The sequence below is a fragment of the Eptatretus burgeri genome, chromosome 8, assembly GCF_056783735.1.
Source record: "Eptatretus burgeri isolate ZD-2024b chromosome 8, Ebu_testis_v1, whole genome shotgun sequence".
Classification (NCBI taxonomy): Eukaryota; Metazoa; Chordata; class Myxini; order Myxiniformes; family Myxinidae; genus Eptatretus; species Eptatretus burgeri.
The window spans coordinates 7,275,394-7,297,919 of NC_140968.1; the positions used below are offsets into that span (position 1 = coordinate 7,275,394).

At 45.1% G+C, this 22,526-nt stretch overlaps 2 protein-coding genes across 3 annotated transcripts in view; one reads left to right on the plus strand and one right to left on the minus strand.

The window, feature by feature from the left end:
- Window positions 1-22,526, plus strand: part of LOC147021012 (uncharacterized) — a 420,342-nt gene that overhangs the window by 206,725 nt on the left and 191,091 nt on the right. The window lies entirely within an intron of this gene.
- On the minus strand, window positions 1,606-6,242 carry LOC147021014 (uncharacterized). The gene is made up of 2 exons (XM_085893623.1): window positions 5,102-6,242; window positions 1,606-2,319 (listed from the first exon to the last, which is right to left on the minus strand). Exons 1-2 carry the CDS (start codon window positions 5,765-5,767, stop codon window positions 2,161-2,163), a joined length of 825 nt encoding a protein of 274 aa, XP_085749749.1. The 5' UTR covers window positions 5,768-6,242; the 3' UTR covers window positions 1,606-2,160.

Below are 22,526 nucleotides of genomic sequence, written 5' to 3' on the forward strand. Positions count from 1 at the left end.
TGAAGAGATGGAGGTGAGAGGGCAGTGGAGGGAGGCAGGTTGTTGGATGAGAGGGGGGCAACTTTGAGAAGGAAGAGTGAGGGGGATGAAAGGTGGGAGAAAGGTGAGGGGGGATTTTTGAGAGAGGTGAGAGGGAGGCTTGGAGGGAGAAGAGTGGGATGGTTGCTTTGAGAGTGAGAGTGAGGGGTGAGGGGGGTGAGTTGGCACTGAAGTTGGAAAAAAAGAATGTTTGATGGAAAGCGAGCATCCATGGCAAACTGTCGTTTTTAAAAGTTTTAGGTCAGAGATGCGATTTAACACAATTCTTGATGGATGCAATGAAGGCGAATTCAGAGAATGGAGAGAAGAAGCGCTGTAATAGTTGGATTTTTTAGGCAAGGAATGAAGGAGAGGTCGAAATGAGAGCAGTCTGTTAAAATAGCAGAAGAGTAGTGCATTGTGAAACAGTAAAGAGTACCACATGTGTGAGAGAGGAAGATGAAGCATTTTAAGATCGTTTTTGTGGTTAAAAATAATGTATGAGAGAGTTCAACAGATTAGGTCATGGAAGTGTAAAAAAAAAAAAAAAATCGAGGAAGAAGACGAGGAGGAGGTTAAGAGAAAGAAGAAGAAGCAGAATCGGGAGAAGGTGAGCATGTTGTTGTTGTTGTTGGGTATATATATATATATATTTTTTTGTTGTTAATATTAATATATGAGAGAGTTCAACAGATTAGGTCATGGAAGTGTAAGAAAAAAAAAATCGAGGAAGAAGACGAGGAGGAAGTTAAGAGGAAGAAGAAGAAGCAGAATCGGGAGATGGTGAGCGTGTTGTTGTTGTTGTAGGGTATTTTATTTTTTTTTTTGAGATAAGAAAGAGATTAGTTGGGAGAATGGGGGATGTTTGGAAAGTGGGGAGGATCAAAATTGAAGGTAATGGGGAGGATAGAAATTGAAGGTAATGGGGAGAAAAAACAAACAAAAAAAAAAAAAACGATCGAACACCGAGTGGAACCGGTAGGCCTCAAGCCTAGGCCTAGGCCTCAAGCACAGGTAAGAACGTCGACAAAAATACTCACAAAATAGCACGATTTTTGAAACAAAACCGAACTAGCAACACACAGTAACATGTAGGTGAGAAAATTAAACAGTTAAAACGGGACAAATAACAACCGGAAACTTAGCTTTGAGAACGTCAACAGGGAGCCCCAAAGGAGACCTCTCGCTGCTCTAAAACCGGAACCGGAACTGCTTCTGCTGTGGGAAATGTATCAGGTGCTATAAAGAGTATCAAAGATGCCCAAAAGGAATCTCATAAATTACAAGCGATTAAAGAAATTGAGAAAAGCAAAACTCAGTTGTCACCCCAAGAACGACAGAAAATAATTCAAAACTTGGGTCAGGGTTTCAAAAGTTTTAACATCTTTTTTCCTAAATAACTACCAGTATGGAAGCAATTGATAGTATCAATGATTTGGATGATACTGTTATCTCAAACTCCAGTAAAAAAGAAGATCACTTCAAGCTGAATGCAATAGCTGGAATGGACTGGAATGCAAATGGTACAAAAACTTTTGAAATAAATTGAAATGAGAGCGAGAGAAGAACCTTCAGAGTTTAGGCTTTATTCCATTTGATTGGAGCCGCTTCTGCGGGCACACCGGGGAATACAGGTTCAGCTAGGAGTACATAAGCAGTAACGTATACATGTGCGATTAATCATTGCAGACAATCCGCGTAAGCACGGAGTTCGATATAATCTCCATTCTCACCAGTCAATGAGCACCTTCAGTCAACGAGCATCAAGTGAACAGCCGATGTAAATGGCAATGCCCCGGGGACAATCACCCCATGCCGCGGAGACCTCCCCTTATACGCGAGACGCACAACATGTGATCCCGCGTCATGTCCCTCAATTCACCTCAATTCACCACATTCTCCCCACCTTTAAAATGCAACTAGGGGCCCATCTTACACACCATGATTGCTTTAGCACTATAGGAGTATACATTTCAAGCAACGCGGACTAATAGGTCTACAGAAGCATACATGCCAAGCAGTGATTATTTTGAGTTGTAGGAGCATGGAAATGAGCATCGATATATGATATAATGAGCATATAGGAGCATGAGCAGCGAGAATGCCGATAATCCCCTTTACAGATTGAGTCGTCGAGGGGCCTTATTCGTCGACCTCTCCGGGAGTAAATGGCAGTTTCACTTGAGGGAGACTCCCGATCCTCTTGGTGAGCCTCGACTTGTGCCGGGGATGACTCCTCGATCGCTCTCGGGTGGAACGCGGCAGCCCCGTCGCCCGGTGGAGTTCCTGGGGGGGGAACACCTGGGGAGGGGATGTCAGAAGGAGGAGTGCCAGAAGGTGGTGTACCTGCGGGAGGAGTACCTGAGGGAGCCAGATGGCGAACCGACACAGTGGTCTCCCTGCCATCCGGGAGCCTGACATGAGCATACTCTGGATTAGTATCGATGAGTTCGACCCCCTCCACCAGGGGTTCATACTTGCTTTGTCATACCGGGCGTTTCATGAACACTGTTCCGGGATGGGTCAGCCAGTTGGGCACCGTTTGACCGTCAACATAACGTCGCTGGTGAGTAAACATTCGTTCGTGAGGAGTTGCATTGGTGGACGTGCAGAGCAAAGAGCATATGGAATTCAGAGCGTCGGGAAGAGTAACCTCCCACCGCTCGGGGCCCAGTCCTCTCGATTTCAGCGCCAGAGTTACGGCTTTCCAAATAACTCCATTATACCGTTCCACCTGCCCGTTTCCCTGTGGGTTGTAACCCGTCGTTCGACTAGTTGCTATGCCGAGCTCTAGTAGGAATTGTTTTAGCCCGGCCGACATGAAACACGGCCCTCTGTCTGAATGTATGTACGAAGGCTTCCCAAACATAGCGAAGAGGTCAGAGAGACATCTCACGACAGTGCCCGAGGTCATATCCGAGCACGGAAATGCGAAAGGGAACCTTGAATATTCATCAACAACGGTGAATATGTATCTGTTGTCTGTCTCGGTCGGCAGGGGCCCTTTGAAGTCGATGTTTAGTCTCTCGAAGGGGGAAGTGGCCTTGATCAGTCTGCCAGATGCCGCGCCATAAAATCTGGGTTTTAGTTCAGCACAAACAGGGCATGAAGCATTCATTTGTTTAATATCTTCAACAGAATAGGGAAGATTTTGTCTGCGCACGAAATGTGCCATTCTGGTTACCCCTGGGTGGCAGAGAGACACGTGTAGGTCTTGCAAAGCCTGACTGATTGTTGCCGAACTGTAGACCCGAGAGAAGGTATCTGCAGCAGGGTTTTCCTTCCCGGGCCGGTAAACAATGTCGTAACTGTAGCAAGCTAGGTCTATCCGCCATCTCATAATTTTTTCATTCTTAATTTTCCCGTTATTTTTCCCATCAAACATGAATGCCACGGATCGTTGGTCCGTAACGAGCGTGAAGTGGTTTCCCAGTAAATAATGTCTCCATTTCCGCAGCGCTTCGACGATGGCGTACGCTTCCTTTTCTATCGCTGAGTGTCTCTGCTCGCTTCTAGAGAGAGTTCTCGAGAAGAACGCGACCGGCCGCCCAGACTGATTAAGTGTAGCAGCTATGGCGTGATCTGAAGCGTCGGTTTCCACCACAAAGGGCACCGAGCTATCGATCGATAAAACCACGGACTTACTGATATCATCCTTGAGGTTGTGGAAAGCTCTTACAACAGCGGCATCTGGTGGAAAGTTTTTGCAATGCACTAGGGGATGTATTTTCTCGGAGTATTGCGAAATCCATCTTGCATAGTAAGCGAACATGCCGATCACCCGGCGCATTGCCTGCAGGTCCTGAGGTGGGGGTAGCTCACGAAGTGGGTGCAATCGTTCAGGATCAGGCTTAATTGTGCCGTCGGCTATTGTGTAGCCGAGAAGGTCAATTGACCTTGCCGAGAATATGCATTTCTCGTAGTTGAGAGTCAGATTATATTTTTTAGCAATGCTCAAGAATCTGTCCAGATTCCTATCATGTTCCCCCTGATCCCTACCGCACACTGTGACATTGTCCACGTAAACAAAAGTGTCTTTGAGGTTTTCATCTGAGATGATGTCGTCCATAACCCGTTGGAAGCAAGCTGCCCCATTCGTGACACCGAAAGGTATTCTCCTGAATTGGTAGAGGCGCCTCCCTGCCTGGAATGCGGTGTAAGGTTTGTCTTCCTCTCGGATGGGAATTTGATGATAGGCGCTTCGCAAGTCGATGGTGCTGAATACCTTATAATTGGCCACGCGTTCGACCATCTCGTCTATGCGCGGCAGGGGGTAGGCATCGAGTTGGGTAAAGCGATTGACCGTTTGGGAATAATCGACAACCATTCGTTTCTTATGGTTCTGACTGCTGGTTACTAACACCTGTGCGCGCCATGGCGAATCGCTCGGTTCTATAATTCCTTCTTCCAGTAATCGCTTGATTTCTGAGGTGATGAAATTCATGTCAGCAGTGGTATATCGCCGCGATTTAATCGCTATCGGTTTGCAGACCGGCGACAAGTTAGCGAACAGCTGGGGGGACGTCACCTCCGCGGTGGTCAACGCATTTAAAATTAGACGAGGCTTGCTTCCTCCAAAGGGTATTTCGACGCTTGTGTGCTGCTTGAGGACATTATGACCCAGAATTACGTCTGCGCACAAATCACGAAGCACCAGTACCCTTACATCCCGATGCGTGTACCCTTTTACGTCCAATTCAACATTGCAGTACCCTCGTACGCGGGATTGTAGTGAGGTGGCGGCCATGCATACCGTATTGTCAGTCGGGTGGATTATCCATTTCCTGCCCTTCACTAGCGAGCTGTTGACGAAACTTTCAGAGCTACCGGTATCAATCAGTGCCTCAGCCATATGCCCGTTAATTCGTACGTTGATGATAGCCTTGGATAGATTCCCCGGGGAGGCTGCAGTTAATTTATTTTGCGAGTAGAGAGCCGCAGAAGTGGGTTTATTTCTCCTTAGAGTAGATTTACATACCCTGGCATAATGCCCTTTCTTGTCGCAATTCATGCATGTGGCATCTCTGGCGGGACATTTTTGACGAGGGTGCCTTTTGTACCCACAAAAGAAGCATTTACCAACCGGAGCAGTTGCTGAGGAGTTTGACGTGGCCTGGGTATCCGGCTCCTCGGGTGTTTCTCCATCCCCTATGTCTGGCTGTGTCTGTGCCAGTGGGGTTCCTTGGGTTCCCATCGTAGCAGCGTTCATTAGCAGCATCGGTGTCCCAAATGACTCAGATTGCTGCTGAGCCGTATCCATCGCTCGTTCCTGATCGACTACCTTGTCAAGAGTGGGTTGCGCTTTCTCTAGTAAGCGTTGCCGTATGTGGGCTGATCTGAGTCCTTGGATGAATGCCTCCCGTGTGGCTTCCTTTCGGTGTTCCTCGGCACTTACGGCCCGGAAGCTGCCGTCTTTTCCCAGCTGATTCAGAGCTTGCAGGAACTGATCGATTGTCTCCCCGGCTGCTTGCTTGCGTGTGTTGAGAAGATGTCGTATGTATACCTCGTTCTTGGGCTTCACGTAGAGCGCTTGCAGCACGTCGATCGCTGCTTCGTAGGTGTCACACTCCGAGAAGAGCCTGTACACGCTGGGCGAGACATGATTCACGAGAGCGGCAAATTTGTCAGCTCCCTCCTCGATGATGGTCAGATAGTGTGAGAAGGAACAGAACCAATGCGACCATTTCATTTCTGCGTCAGTCGCGTTTGGGTCTGCGTTGAACCTCTCTGGTTTGTAGATCTTGTCCATCGTTGGTTGAGAGAGCCGAGAAAACCAAATGGAATAAATTGAAATGAGAGCGAGAGAAGAACCTTCAGAGTTTAGGCTTTATTCCATTTGATTGGAGCCGCTTCTGCGGGCACACCGGGGAATACAGGTTCAGCTAGGAGTACATAAGCAGTAACGTATACATGTGCGATTAATCATTGCAGACTAAATCCGCGTAAGCACGGAGTTCGATATAATCTCCATTCTCACCAGTCAATGAGCACCTTCAGTCAACGAGCATCAAGTGAACAGCCGATGTAAATGGCAATGCCCCGGGGACAATCACCCCATGCCGCGGAGACCTCCCCTTATACGCGAGACGCACAACATGTGATCCCGCGTCATGTCCCTCAATTCACCTCAATTCACCACATAAATAATCAACAAACTTATTTGAATCCATCCAAAAGTTTCTTGTTGTGTAAATTTACATTCACTCAGGCTGGGAATAACACAAACGCAACACTCGTCAATGATTTCTTCTGGAAAATGTTTGATAGTGTTCGTTTGTACATTGGAACACAAGAAGTTGAAGCAGTTAATTATGTCTCTGCTGTATCTGAAATGATGAAATTTACACTATATTCATTCAGTGATAGAATGGGAAAATTGGGCTTTCGAAGGTTTTCTTTCTGATATGTCAATGGGAACAAATACAGACCCTGGATATAATCAAAGGAAAGGAATGTATAATGATGATGCAAAAGCAGTTAATAGTTTTACTGTGGCAATTCCTCTTAAAGGTATACTTGGATTTTGTGATCATGATAAAGTTCTGTATGGTCTTAAAATTATATTTCAACTACAGAGGAATGATATTGAAAATAGATTACTTTTTGGTGTTGGTAATGCTTTTGGTGCTCAGAATAAATTTGTAATTGATGAAATGAGTTGGTATATTAGTAAATATACTCCTAATCTTAAAACAGAAGAGATGTTGAACAGAAGACTAACTCAAAGAAACCACTCGGTGTATCATACCTCAAAAGAAGATGTCAACACGTTAAACCAAACCAAACCACTTACACGTGGAATTTGGGTGTTCTGGAAGGAAAGCCACGATGTCTGTGGATCATTTTTTTTTTTTAAACCAGATGGCGATACTGCTACAGATAAGAATAATGCATTGAGTGATAATGCTAAGGTGAAACAACTTCGTGTTTCTCTCTATGGAACACTTTATCCATGAGATAGATTGGAAATTAATTTTTAAAAAAATGATTTTGCTGAAGCATACAAGTCTTACCAAAAGTTGTGTGAAAGTAATGGAAATAAAGAACCTATTTTGGATCTGACAGCATTTAAAAGTTTGGATACAATCTATGCATTTGACCTGAGTGCTCAAAAGGAAACTATAAAGTCGAATCGAGTGGATACTTCCATTTACATTGAAAGAGGAGAGAGTAAAGAAGTTGATTCATATTGTTTGCTTTTGGAAGAAACAGAATTACACATTAATAGAGATAATGGTGTTATGATTAGTCTCACATCATTTTTTGTAAAATAAATGAGTGGTAAAGTACCAACTGGGGTATATGTTAATCAAATCAATCTTCATAAACTCTCATCTTGTGTTCAAAATCAAAGGCCTTGTATGATTAACGTTAATACAATTCAGAGAAAAAGAGTAGTAAGAATTGATGTTTTTCTTACAAGAGAACAGGTTAAAATCTTGAACGATACTGGCTCACGAAAACTTAAAATGACAAAACCAATGTTGAAAAAATATTCAATAAGAGAGACGAGTGGAGGATTTCTCCCATTTCTAATTCCTTTATTTGCTGGATTAAGTGCGGTTGGAGCATTGACGGGTGGGATTTCAACAGCGGTGAAAACTGCCAACAAAAGTAAGGCTCAACTCCAGGCTCAAAAAGAATTGGAAAGACATAACAAAGAGTTGGAGAAACAAATTAGTGGAATTGGTGTAATTGTAGATTTTGCTGAAAAACTTGAAAGTCTGCCTGATAAAGCGAGATTGTTAGTTGGAGATATGCTTTCTTCTATCGCACAAGCAGGTGTAAAATTGACTAAAAGGGGTAATGGATTATATCTTTCTTATCAATAAATGAGCATTGATGAGTGGTTTAAATAATTTGAAAGAATACAACATCAAATTTACAGCTTGTTGTTAGAAATATTGGAGTGCAGTCAGAGTGTTGTAAGAAAGGATATTGTAAGAAATTAATCATTCATAATGTGGTTATTTGTACGAGAGATGAATTAACAAACGTGCCTAAACATACAAAGAATATGATTATGAACTTAGAAGATAATAATGGGAACGGTTGTCATTAGGTTTGTATTTTTAATAGTCAAGACAAACATTATTTTGATAATCTTGGTCTTCCACCACCTGTTGAAGTCATAAAATTTTTACAGAATGGTGTTTATCAAACATTTCAAGTCCAAGAATTAAATTCCAAGTGTTGTCGTCAATTATGTCTACATGTGTTACTTCAGCTCATCAATAATAATTTTTTATGACATTATTTTTAATCTAATATAAATGACTTATGTTGGTAAAGATGGTTCTATCTTTGGTGTATCCCAAGAACTGGATATTGATTTTCAAATTATTACACAAAGGCACAGGCTGAATGACAGAAATATAGTAAAACAAAAAATATTAACATGAAAAATGCTTATAACTTAATAAACTATCCAAGCCCGACTGACGCGAATGACTTGGTGAGATTAAGTGATTTATTACAACATGTATATCCTTAAATAAAACGGCCGTGTATTCGAAAGATACAGAAGTGTTGATTTTATCTCCAGGTCATACAGAATTCACAGTTCAAATTAAAATAAATTTTTATAAAGAAGGGCGTATCGTTTGTATGAGAATAGAACAATGGGGGTGTGATATGAATGATTTTGGGTGTAATTGGTCATTTAAAATTGACCTAGAAGACCTGGAACAATTAAATCAGTCCCGTAAGGAAGAATATTATCCACTTGGGAAAGAAAATGGGTTTTGTGGAAGCACGATTAGTAAACAACAAATAAAATAATTTAATAAGGGTAAATATAATAATGGTTTTGCCTGAGTTTATATCATGAAAACAGAAAAAACTGGATTATATATAATAAGTAAGGAAATACAAAATGATTTAACTCTGGGAAGCTGGGGAGGTGTTTCATGTCATAATATTATTCTGACATATTTCTAATATATAAATGACAGCAAGAAGGCTTCAGGAAAATTATCATTTCTGTGTCCAAGCATACCTTCAAGAAAAGGGTATTCGATATTTTAATAAATATGTTCCACAACATAAGAATGAGGTATTCTCAATAAAAGATTGGCTTTATACTGATGTTAATAAACCAACAACTTTGGATTTAACTAAAATGTTAAATAGTGAAAGAATTTTAAAGTTAAGAAAATGTAAGGCTCTTTTAGAAATTCAAAATAAATTTTATTGGTTTCCTGTTGTAAAAAAAATATTTTGGATACAGCAATAACAAGAAATCCTGATGAATATATGTGTGATATTTTATGGGGTGGAAGTGATTCAAGGATAGTAAGTGACGAGGAAGGAGTTGAAGAGATAGAAGGAGAAGAGAGAGAAGGAGGAGAGGGAAAAGAGAGAGAAGGAGGAGAGGGAGGAAAGAGAGAGAATAAATAAATATGAAAATATGGAAACCAGTGAGATTAAAAAAAGATTGGGGGTATTACAGAAAATAAATAAATCTCAACGTTCCGAGGAGGAAAACAAAGAATTGACAAGTGTATTAGAAATATTTTTGACAAGACTATTGGCATCGTTTTCAAGGGAAAGATATTGACTTTGATTAAAGTTTTTCATTTTTTTCCTTTAATAAATGGAGGAGAGAGTGAAGACATTTCTGAGGATCCTTTATGTTTTATAAAGTAAGATTCAAATGTGCATGTTGGAAACGAAAAAGGTTATAGCACTCTGTTGGAATTTTTCTTATAAATAAATGAGTTATTGTCTCAAATGTAAAAAGAAATCTATTACTAAAAATATTTCATTTATTAAAAGTAAAAATAATAGGGTCATACAAAAAGGTACATGTTCGGTGTGTGGTTCAAAAAAAAGAGTCAATTTATCTCCAAACACAAACTCGGAGGAGATATGCAAAAGTTTTTATCAGGAAGTAAATTTACAACTTCTGGAATACCAGAGGAATTAAATCTACCAGGGTATTCTTCCTGTGGTCCAGGGACAAACTTCGATAAAAGATCAGATGAGGCAGACAATCCTAAACCATGGAGTAAACCCATCAATAGGGTTGATATAATGTGCATGAGGTATGATATTTATTATGGGAATACCACAACTTTGGAAGAAAAGCATGAAGCTGATAGAGAAATGTTGTATAATTTGTCTCTGATACAAAATCCAACCTTGAGAGAAAAAGTTGATAGGTTCATTATGAAGAAGATGATCAGTACGAAATTGAAACTTGGGCTTGGGCTTATGCAAAAATAATCTGAGGCTCAGGAGCTGGTCAAACAAGAGCATTAAGAGAAGTTTATCATTTTATCTCTGCTCAACAAAGATATTTAGTCCATGAACTAAGTTCTAAAATAATATTTGTGAACATACTCGATTGGGATGAATGTAATAGGAAAATTAATTTATTACCGCAAATAGAACATGATCAAATATTCGTTGGATCACAATTTGAGTGGAGTAAGTAATGGGGCAGAGATCGATCTCTTCTTTTGACCTCATGGACTGAGTCAGAGGGGGAGAGAAAATCATTCTCCTCTTTTGACCAAATAAGCCTTGATATGAGCAAGAAAGCTTCCCCTATTAATTTGTATGAGGTTTTTTTGGGCCCTGAGACAGTCTCAATTTAACATGAGCTTGTATGGCAGAAAATCATTCTCCTCTTTTTGTCCTGATGGGTCTCGAGTCAGAAAGTTCTCCCAATACATTTGTATGGGAGGAATTAGACTCCTGTTTAGGGGTTTTCAGGGTTCAATTCACAGTTTTCCCCATTCATTTGCATGGGTGCACTAGAACTCCCATTCATCTACAACTCCTGTTCATGGACCCAATCTATCCCTGGCAAGTTAAAATCCCCATAATCAATACTCTTCCCTTCCCACATGCCCTTTTGAATTCTTCATGTTCTCCTTCCTCCTCTTCCTTCCCACCCAGAGCCAGAAAAACAGACCTACCAGTCACTCACTGTAACTATATCGTACTCCTTGCTACCCACTTTGGCTTCAAGCTCTTCCATCTTATTATTTAAATTTCTGGCATTGGTATGGCATTTAAATTTCTGGCATTGGACAATGAATTGTCCATTGAACTTTTCCGTTCCTGAAATTTTATTTTCTTGCCTGGCCTTACTCATCATCATTACATCATCTGTTCCTTCCACAATACCTTCCCCACCATCCTCTGACCTAAAAAAACAAGCCTGAATTCCTTCCTCAATTCCCACTGCAAACCTTGCTGCCTCCTTTCAATTTAACAAACTGCCATCATTCGGGAAACACTCCCTTTGTCCCTGAAATGATTCCCACTGCTTCTTAAATATAAAATGTACCTCCCTTCACAATTCTTCCAACCATTGGTTGAAGTCAATTGCTCTGCTCGTAATTTCTATATTGTTTCCTAATCTTGGGAGAATCTCAGAAAACATGACCTCACAACCCTTTGCTTTCAGCCGGTTACCTAATTGCCTGTATCAATTTTTCAAAACCTCTGAGTAAACTTTCCCTCCACTATTCGCACCGAGGCGTACCACAACCAACTTCTTCCTGCCATGAAACGATACAATATTGTTTACACTTCCTTCAATGTCCCGAACTCCTGCTCCTTCAAAATTGCACAGAATTCCATGTCGACGATCCTTCCTGCAGATTAAAGAATCTACATCTTTAATTGTCTCATCACCCACACAAACCGTCTCCCATACTTTATGTTGACCAATTTCGATTTCTGCATCTCCACCACCACCTGCACCCACTGCACCCTCACAACTGCCTGCATCTGCAACACCACTGCCTGCAACCGCTACATCCCCACCAATTCCTGCACCTGCTGCACATCCTTAACTCCTGCTCACACTGCACCTCCTCCACTGTCTGTACCCACTGCACTTCCACCAATGCCTGCCTCTACTCTACCTCCACCACTGCCTGCACCCGCTGCACAACCACAAATGCCTGCACATGCTGCACTCCCACCACGACTGCACCTTCTGCAGAATTTCCTGCGCCCACTGCACTCCATCACTGCCTGCACACACTGCACATCCTCAACTTCCTGCACACACTGCACCTCCTGCAATGTCTGTACCCATTGCACCTGCTCTACTGTCTACCCACTGCACCTCCTCCACTGTCTGCACACACTGCACTTCCATCATTGCCTTCCCCCGCTGCAATTCCACCACTGCCTGCACCGTCACCGCTGCCCGCTCCTGCTGCGCCGTCACCGCTGCCCGCTCCTGCTGTGCCGTCACCGCTGCCCGCTCCTGCTGTGCCGTCACCGCTGCCCGCTCCTGCTGCGCCGTCACCGCTGCACGCCCCCACTGTGCCGTCACCACTGCCTGCCCCTTCTGCGATGCCGCCGCTGCTGCCCACCCCCTCTGCCCGCCCTAGCTGCTCCTCCCCCGCTGCCCGACCCGCTGCAACTCCGCTGCTGCCCGCCCTATTACACATCCGCCGCTGCCCACAACTTCTGCACCGTCCCAGCTGCACCACCACTGGCCACCCTGCTGCACCGCCGTTGCCGCTGCCTGCGCCTCTGCGCCGTCGCCGCTGCCCGCCCCTGCTGCACGCCGTCGCCGCTGCCCACAACTTCTGCACCATCCCTGCTGCACCACCGTTGTCAACGCTGCTGCACCGCTGTCACCGCTGCCCTTCCCCTCTGCGACGTCGCCGCTGCCCATCCCCTCTGCGCCGTCACCGCTGCCCGCCCCTACTGCACACCGTCGCCGCTGCCCACCCCCGCTGCACCGCCGTCGCCGCTGCCCGCCCCTGCTGCACCGACGCCACTGCTGTCCATCCCCTCTGCGCCGTCGCCACTGCCAGCCCTGCTGCACTGCTCGCTGCCACTAACGTCACCAAATGAAGTTCTTCCTCAGGACAATAGATGGAGAAATGGGGTTTCCTCACGTGTCTCGAGCCCAGCGTACTATTGCCTCAAGGGAATTATATGCTCCCTCCTGTGCAAAGAGGTCCCATCTCCAGGGGTGCCAAATGGCGAACTGACACAGTGATCTCCTGGCCGTCACGGAGTCGAACGTAAGCACACTCAGGATTGGCATCGATAATTTCCACTTCATCCACCATTGGTTCATACTTACTCTGGTTTACCGGGCGCTTCATGAGCACAGTTCCAGGATAAGCCAACCAGGTCAGCACGTAGTGACCACTGGTGCTTCGGTGCTAATAGGCAAACAGTCGTTCATGTGGAGTGGCATTAGTGGATGTGCAAAGCAGCAAGCGTATGGAATGCAGAGAATCAGGAAGGACAACCTCCCACTGTCGAATGTGTGTGTGGTCGAATGGCAGCTTGGCTGCCGGGGTAGCTATCATTTCTTGAAGCGCGACTGTGTCGCTGATGCAGTGACCCTCCACCAGTACACACACTGGAACTGGTACTCATTTCGCCAACCTCGGAAGTATGACAGGCTGAGTCAACCCCCTGTTGTATTAATTCAGCGGCCGACGGGGCTTGAACTCAGGATCCTAGGATCCCAAGCCGTCACCTGAACCACTGAGCCAACACCAGGCTTCACAGTCCAATTATTCGTCCTCGCGACTTCAGAGCGAAAGTCACAGCTTTCCAAATGATGCCATTATTTCTTTCCACCAGTCCATTACCTCGAGGGTTGTAGCTGGTAGTTCGGCTTGTGACCACACCGCGTCCATGAAGAAATTGTTTGAGTTCAGCTGATATAAAGCGTGAACCTCGGTCTGAATGTATATCGGAAGGCATGCCTAAGATGGCGAATACTTGAGAGATATTTCATGACCGTTGCTGAAGTTTTGTCAACACATGGAAAGGTAAACAGGAACCTTTAGAATTCGTCAACAATTGTCGAAGGGCGAAGTCATTTTGATCAATGTGCCTGGAGCAGCTGCATGGAATGTGGGATTGAGTTCAGCACAACCTGGACAACAACCACTCATTCTTTTCACATCCTCGATGGAAAAGGGTGGAATACGACAGCGCACAAAGTCAGTCATCCTTGTAACTCCTGGATGGCATCATGAATGATGGAGGTCTTGTCGGGTTTCGTCAGTAATTGCTGAATAGTGGATCCGTGAAACGGTGTCTGCTGCAGCATTGTCTTTTCCAGGTCAAATGATCATTGCTGCGATGAAGTTACACTGGAGGGTTTCCACAAAGTGGAAGGTCATCATGATACAATGTCATAGCGATCACAAGACAATTCAATGTGCCATCTCATTATTTTATGGTTCCTCTTTTTCCCAGCGTTTTTACCATCAAACATAAATGCTACAGATCTTTGGTCAGTGACGAGTTGAAAGTGATTGCCCAGTAAATAATGTCTCCATCTACGTAGTGCCTCCACAATGGTGTCCGCCTCCTTCTCTACTGCCGAATGTCACTGTTCACGACCAGGGAGAGTTCTCGAGAAAAACGCAACGGGTCGTGCGGGCTGATTAAGCATTGCGGTGGTTGCGTAATCTGAGGCGTTAGTTTCCACAACAAAAGGCACAGTGTTGTCAATTGCCACCACCACAGAGTTGGCGATGTCGTCCTTGAGACGATTGAAAGCCTCCACGGAAGCTGTTCCAACCCATCCATTGGGACCATACTCTGTGCAAAGCGTTGGTGCTGCCAAAGCACAGGATACCAGCAAGCTGGCAATTATTTTGCCAACCGCGTAAGTATGACAGGTAGTCAACCACACCTGGAATTAATTCAACAGACGAGGAGGTTTTGAACTCAGGATACTCTAATCTACAAACCCACCACCCGAACCATTAAGCCAACACCAGGCATACGGAAGCCGTTTGTTGTGGGAAGCTTTGATATTGCACGAGACAAAATTTTTCTCAGAATATCGGGTTATCCATTGCGAATCAGAGGCAAACATACTCATTAGACGACGCAATGATGGCATATCATGAGGAGGTTACAGCTCCCAAAGGGGGCGAAGGCGTTCAGGATCGGGTCTGATCGTGCCGTTGACTATTGTGTCGCCAAGGAAGTCAATGGTCAATGATCTTTGCAGAGAACACACATTTGTCAAAGTTGAATGGCAGGTTCTACTTTCTGGTGATATTTCGGAACTTGTCCAAATTTTCATCGTGCTCCACCTGGTTCTTTCCACGCACTGTGACATCACCATGTAAGGATTGGTGTGCTTTAGATTTTCCTGCGATATGATGTCGATAATTCGTTGGAAACTTACTTCCCCATCACTAACTCCAAACGGAATTCTGCAGAACTGATAAAGTCTCTGACTCTCATCAAATGCTGAATAGGGTTTGTCTTCCTCTGTGATAGGAATCTGATGGTTGGTGCTTCACAAATGAATTGTCCTGAAGACTCGGTATTTCGGGACATGGCCTACCATGTCGTCTCTGTGTGGCAATGGATAGACATCGAGTAATGTGAATCGATTGATCGTTTGTGAGTAATCAACAACCATTCGTCTTTTATGGTTCTGATTTGATGTCACCAGGACTTGCACGCGCCATTGTGAGTCGCTGAGTTCTGTGATTCCTTCATCGAGTCGTCTCTTGGTTTCAGATGCCATGAACTTTGCATCGGTGTTTGAATATCACTGAGACTTGATGGTGATCGGTTTGAATTCGGGAGATACATTTTCAAACAGCAAGGGTGGTGATACTGTAGCGGTTGTTATTACGCTTCCTGTCAAAGGAGGTTTTTCTCTACCAAAGGGTATCTCCACTTTTGAGTGATGCTTTAATCGGTCGTGTCCCAAGAGGAGATCTGCACATAAATTCCGGAGTACCAGTAACTTTACAACACGACAGATGAATCTCACTTTGGCGAGTTCAACTTTACAGTTTCCCTGTACTCCAGACTGTAATGAGGTTGAAGCCATGGTTACGCTATGTTCAGCTGGGTGGACCTTCCAGTTATGGTCTTTTTACCATTGTGCTGCTGATAAAACTCTCGGAGCTGCCGGTGTCAATCAATGCTTCCACCACATGTCCATTTATCTGGACTTTTACAATCGCTTTAGATTAACAACATGGTGAAGCGGCCACAACCTTCTCTTCCACCTTTTTTTTATTTTTTATTTGTATACGTTGTGGAGGCTCATATGAGAGCGAACACACAACGCACATCAAGGGGGGGGGGGCATGAGACATGAGGGGAGGGAGTGGGAAGGACAAAACAGTGGGGAACAGAGACATTTGGAGATCTGTGGAAGGGAGAGGGATGGGATGGGGAACATGGGGAATAGAAGATGGACATTGCATGGACTTTCAGGAAGGAAAGCAGGGAATTTGAAGGAGGTGGGCTTGGGTGAATTATCGGGGTAGAAAAGATCGAGGCTTTGGATGGGGGATGATAAGAGGTGGTGGTGAGGCCCAAGTCACATTTTCCACGGCGGCCGTGGGGTCTACAAAATCTATGGCCACTAGCAATTATAGGGCGGCCGCAGTATTTCCACGGTCACACAATGTAGCAGTAACATATGTTTTTATTTTTAGGGGAGCCGCACGGCGTATTTATATATTGTGGAGACCGAAAACGTGGGGGTGCCGTACGGTCTTTGATTTGATGTCGCACGGTGACCTTAGGGCGTTCCTGCAGTGGCCAGAGAATTTTCAAGGCAGACGCAAGGTGCCCGCAAGGCGACCGTAGGGGGACCGCGGGGGGGGGGGGCTAAGGCGAACGTGCGGTCAGACGGACGGTCACGGGTGGTTTCTTCTTTTTATTTTTATTTTTTACCAGTTCTTTTGTTTCGGCTTGTCGAATTGCTACGGCGAACGTAGAAATGGAAAAAGTTATAACTCCGCATTATAATTCCACGGCGACCCCTGCGGCCTGTAAAATATAGCCAAACAGCGTAGGGCCACCCTGAGGCCACCGCAGAAACTCTGCGGCCGCCGCACGTTTCTGTCAATTCAGAGGGCGTACGGCCGCCGTATCCTCGCCGTAGAGCAAATGTGACTTATGCCTGAACAGCTGTTTTAAAGGCCTGGAGGGAGAATGGGAATGAATAGAGTGAGGGAGTTTATTCCAAAGGTGGGAAAAAAAGAGGAATGAAAGAGTGAAGGTGAGCAGTGATTCGTGATTTTGGTAGTTTCACCAGAAGAGGGTTGTTGGCGGACGTGGAGCACCCTGCGGAAATGTGGTGGGGACAAATCACAGAGAGAGCAGGGGGGCGAGGCTGGAGAAGAGACGGTAGAAGACAGAACGACCACTGACCAACCTGCGGTGATTGAGTGACAGGCCCAAAGACTCAGCCTCATTGCAGGAGATGCCAATGATCCGAAATGCCTTGGTTTCTGCAGCGTGAAGCCGAGAAAGATGGGAGGCAGGAGCACCAGCCCAGAGGGGAGAGCAATACTCCATCAGGCTGCGGACAAAAGCTTTGTAAGTGTTCAGGAGCTCAGGTGGACCGAGGAAGGACCTTGCACGACGGAGGATTCCCAGTCGGCGACTGGCTTTGGAGGCGAGGTTTGAAATGTGGCTTTCCCAGGAAAGGTCATGGCAGATCGTGAGACCCAGAAGCTTGAAAAATAGGACTTCTTCCAGAGGATTGTTTAGAAAGTGGATGGGGGGGGGGGGGTTCTAAACGGTCCGTTCGAAGAGACATAGTGAGAGTGTGAGATTTGTCCGGACTGAAAGACATGTTCCACGTGTTGGACCAGTTTGTTATTTTATCCAGATCAGCAGTGAGGGAAGAAGCTGCTGCTTGCCGGTCTGAGGGATGACCGATGGTACGGCAGAGGGTGGATTCATCCGCAAAGAGATATAGAGGATTTTCCAGAGAGTCGGAGAGATCATTGATGAAAACCAGAAAAAGAACAGGGCCCAGAATGCTACCTTGAGGAACTCCAGCCTGGACAGGAAGAGGGGATGAAAGAACTCCATTTAGGGCCACACATTGACTGCGACAGGAGAGGAATTCTGCGAGCCATGAGTGGAGATGGCCTTGGATACCATAAGAAGAGAGTTTGGTGAGCAGGGCAGGGTGCCAGACTGTGTCAAAAGCACGTGATATATCCAGGGATACGGCTCGGATTTCCTGTCTGGCATTGAGGGCTTCCATCCATTGTTGGGAGAGCAGAAGCAGCATATCCAGGGTAGGGTGACCTGGTCTGAAACCAAATTGATGACCAGAAATGAAGCCATTGGAGAAGAGGAAGGATTTGATGACTGAAGTGATGATGAATTCCATTACCTTGCTGATGATTGGGAGAAGGCTGATTGGTCTGTAGTTGCAGGGATCTGTTTTTGCACCTTTTTTATGCAGGGCTGTGATGTTTGCTGATTTCCAAGCAGATGGCAGATGGCGTTGAGCAAATGAGAGGGTGACGAGAACAAAGAGAGGGTGAGCAAGAGCAGAAGAGCAGGCTTTGAGGACACGTGGGCTGATGCCGTCTGGACCGGTTGCAGAATCTGAGTCGAGGTTTGACAGCAAGCTCTCCACCTTGTCAGGAGAAAAGGACACAGAGTCCAGGGACAGCTGGATGCGACTGGGTAAGGTGGGTAGAGAAAGTGATGGGTTTTGGACACAATATTTAGCTGCAAACAACGAGTTTAGGCATTCAGCTTTTTAATGTGCGGTATCAGCAGTGCTGCCTTTTGAGGTAAGGGAGAGGATGGAGGGGGAACATACAACAGAAACAGATTTGATTAGACGCCACCAGGATTTTGAGGAGGGAGAGAGGTTTGAGAGTTTAGACTTGAGATGAGAAAGATGTTGTTTTCTGGCTCTCCTGAGGGTAGATACACACTTGTTCCGAGCTTTATGGAAGGAATTGAGATTACCCTCAGTTGGGTTTGCTTTCCATGAGGCAAAGGCAAGTTGTTTCAGGACAACTGCCTCACCACAAGCTTCAGTGAACCAAGGGCGGGAGGAAGGGTAGGATAACTGAACATGAGAGGGGATAAATCTGTGCATGAGGGAGAGCAAGTTTCTTTGAAAGAATTCCCAGGAAGAGTTGATGTTGGAGAAAGTAGAGATAGGAGACCAGTTTATAAGTTTGATGGCTGCTTGGAGACCCTGCCAGTCGGCTTGAGTGAAATGCCAGACTCGACGGCGGTGAGGTGGTTCTCTGAGAATAGCCAGAGAGATGTCCACCTTGACAAGGACGTGGTCAGAAGAACCGATTGGAGCAAAGGAAGAGCAGCAGATATTGTCAGGGAAATTTGTCAAAATCAGATCCAGAAGAGATGGAGTACCATTGGTTGAGATCCGGGTCGGGAAGTTGACCGATTGAGTCAGTCCCAATGAGTTGCAGAAAGCTTTTGCTGAGGTGGCATTACAGGTGAGAGAGGTACCCACACCAAGCCAACTGGCATGATGACAATTGAAAGTTGCCACATCTGAGGAAGAGAGAGTTTGGATGAGAAGATAGAACTTGGTCCATGTTTTCAGATAGTGAGGTGTAGATGGAGTCATCACTGTTAGGTGGATGGTACAGTACACATATAAACATGAGGTGGGAGTGGAGGGGAAGCCGTAGCCAGAGGTATTCCTGGGGGTGTGGGGGAGTGAGGGCAGTGCATGGAGAGTGAGGAATAGAGTCTTTGATGAAGAGAGCAACTCCTCCACCAGGGCGAGGATCAGGTCTGTCAAACCGGAGGAAGGAGTAACCAGGGAGAGATACTTGGGAGTCAGACACGTCTTGGGGGAGGAAAGTTTCTGTTAGGCACATTATGTCTGATTTGTCAGTGGCAACCTGTATGGAAAGATCTGAAAGGTTTGAGCGAAGGCCCCGGATATTTGAGGTCCATACTTTTAATGAAGAGGTAGGGGAGGAGGATTTGGGTGCGGGGGGGGGGGGGGGAGGGGGAGGGTAGGACAAGGGGGGAGGGTAGTACAAGGGACAAGCGGGGAGGTAAGGAGTGTTGTTTAAAGAGTGTGGGGTATTGCAGAATAGCGAGGGGAGGGGGCCGAATGAGGAGGAGAAAAGGCTCTGTGAGGCTGGGGGAGAGGGGGGACAAGAGAGGGAGAAGAAGGCAGTTGAGGATTTGAGGAGGTGGAGTGAAGAGATGGAGGTGAGAGGGCAGTGGAAGGAGGCAGCTTTATGGATGGGAGGGGGGGCAACTTTGGGAAGGATGAGTGAGGGGGATGAATGGTGGGAGAAAGGTGAGGGGGGAGTTTTTGAGAGAGGTGAGTGGGAGGCTTGGAGGGAGAAGAGTGGGATGGTTGCTTTGAGAGTGAGGGGTGAGAGGAGTGAGTTGCACTGAAGTTGGGAAAAAAAGAATGGTTGATGGAAAGCGAACATTCATAGCAAACCTGCTGGTGACATTGATTTCTTTACCTTCGCGGCAGACCGTCATACTCAATCATAATGTCCCTTCTTTTGACAGTTGTTGCAGGTGGCATACCTGGCAGGACATCTGCCTCGTGGATACCTCCTCCACCCACTATGGAAACACTTGGCAACCGTGGAAGCTGCAGAAGTGGTTGGAGAGGTCGAAGTATTTGGTTCCTCCGGTGAATTTTCCTCTTCCCTCGTTTCAAGAGGCTCTCCTGCAGCCTCTCATGTTCCCATGGTTGCAGAATTTATGAAGAAAACACGTGGACCGTTGGACTCGGATTGTTTCTGGGCCACATCGATAGCACGGACTTGGTCTAAAGCTGTTTGAAGGTCCAGTATTAGATTTTCCAGCAGGTGCTGTCATATGCATGCAGACTGCAGTCCATGTCGAAATACCTCTCAGGTACCATCATCTCCATTCTGCTCGACAGACACCCTGGAAGTTACAATTTTCGTGTGACCTTCTCAGAGGTTGTATGTATTGGTCTCGCATCTCACCAGCCTCCTGCTTGCATGTGGCGAGAAGGTGTCTTGCATATATCTCGTTCCTCGGCTTCATGTCGAGCGCCCGGAGCACGTCGATGGCAGCGTCGTCTGTTCATCGACCACAGGTGAGACATCATTTAAAACGGTGTTCAGCCTATCCAGATGAAGAAACTCGATGAGTGTTAGATAGTTTGAGAAGGTGCAGCACCAATGATGTCATTGCATCTCCACTGCGCATGTGTTCGGGTCCACATCCATCTTCTCCAGTTTTAGGACCTTGTCCATGGTCGATTGAAGTAATCGAGTGCATTAAATTTCAGTAGAAGAAAGAAGCCATCTCCAGTTTATCGGCTTTAACTCACTCGATTGAAACAGCAACTTCAAATATAAACTAGAACTGCCACTTTATAATTGCTGGCAGTGATGACCGGGTACCCAGACGTCCGCCTTTGATACAACGTGAGACTGAAATGATCGTCGCAAAATTTCCCTTCGACAGGATAAGTGGTTTTAGAGAAAACATTATTTAAGAGTGATACAAATGCAGCCCTGCTTCAATACAGCGTGGGACTGACGAGTTACGAACCGGGTAGCACAAAGTGTTCAATCTAATTATTACGTATGGAGTCGGCCCTTTTTCCTGGGGACATTGGCAGTATCAATTGAATTGCTATTCCTGTACCCTCAAATGCTTTCAGGTGCAGCCAAGTGAGCCTTCTGGAAAAACAACAAAAATCTAAAAGTTCTCAGATTCAAATAATTAAATATTTCTGGCTGCCAAACCGCGTGGCCGACCGGGTTGACATTTTAAACCGACGTTTCACATGTCGGCTGGATTATAATTGTGAAGTTGCGCATATATTGAAGCTGCAGTTCCAGACTAAACATTAGTTAATATTTATCCTTCAATCCAACATGGCTGCCAAAACATTGCGCCAATTGATTTGAAATTTAAACACTTCATTCCGCATGTCAGCTGCATCATCTCTCTGAAGTTTCGCATTTATTGATGTAGCAGTTCCAGAGTAAACATTTATTCATATTTTCCCTTCAATCCAATATGGCTGCCAAACGACTTGTACATCAAAAGGGGGGATAACTTTTTGTTCGTCATGGAGAGGCGGTCATACTTGTGGAATTTTGCCTCGATCTGTTCAGCTGTTTCAGAGAAGAAGACTTTTAAAGTTATTAATTTTCAATCCAATATGGCTGCCAAACCATGTGCCCTATTACAACATCAATTTAAATTCTCCATCTAATGGTGAAGTGGATTATGCTTGTTAAGTTTCGTGTTGATCGGACAAGATGCGTTTTTCGATCCAAGATGCCTCCAAACCTTGTGACTTGTGACATCATAATTTTTACCGTCTTGCAGGCATGAGGGTAGATTATATTTGCCAAGTTTTGCTTCGATAGGTTATGTGGTTCCAGAGAAAACATTGTTTAATATAATTCTTGAATCCAGCATGGTTGCCAAACCATGTGACCTATCAATTAGAAATTAACAAACTTATATTTACTACTCGTGGGCAATATGTATGTGAAGTTTCCCCTTGATCTGATCAGCCGTTCTGGAGAAGATCTTTCGAGGTTTTCGGGTAAATTCAATATGGCCGCTAAACCATGTGACCTATCAATTATAAATTAACAAACTTGTGAAAGGATGTCTTGGGGAAAGTGTGTGAATTTTTTCCTCAATCTCTCTCCAGCCGTTCTGGAGAAGAAGATTTTTTAATTTTATTAATTTTCAATCTAAGATGGCTGACGAACCATGCGATCGATGACATCAATTTATATCCTGCTTCCAAA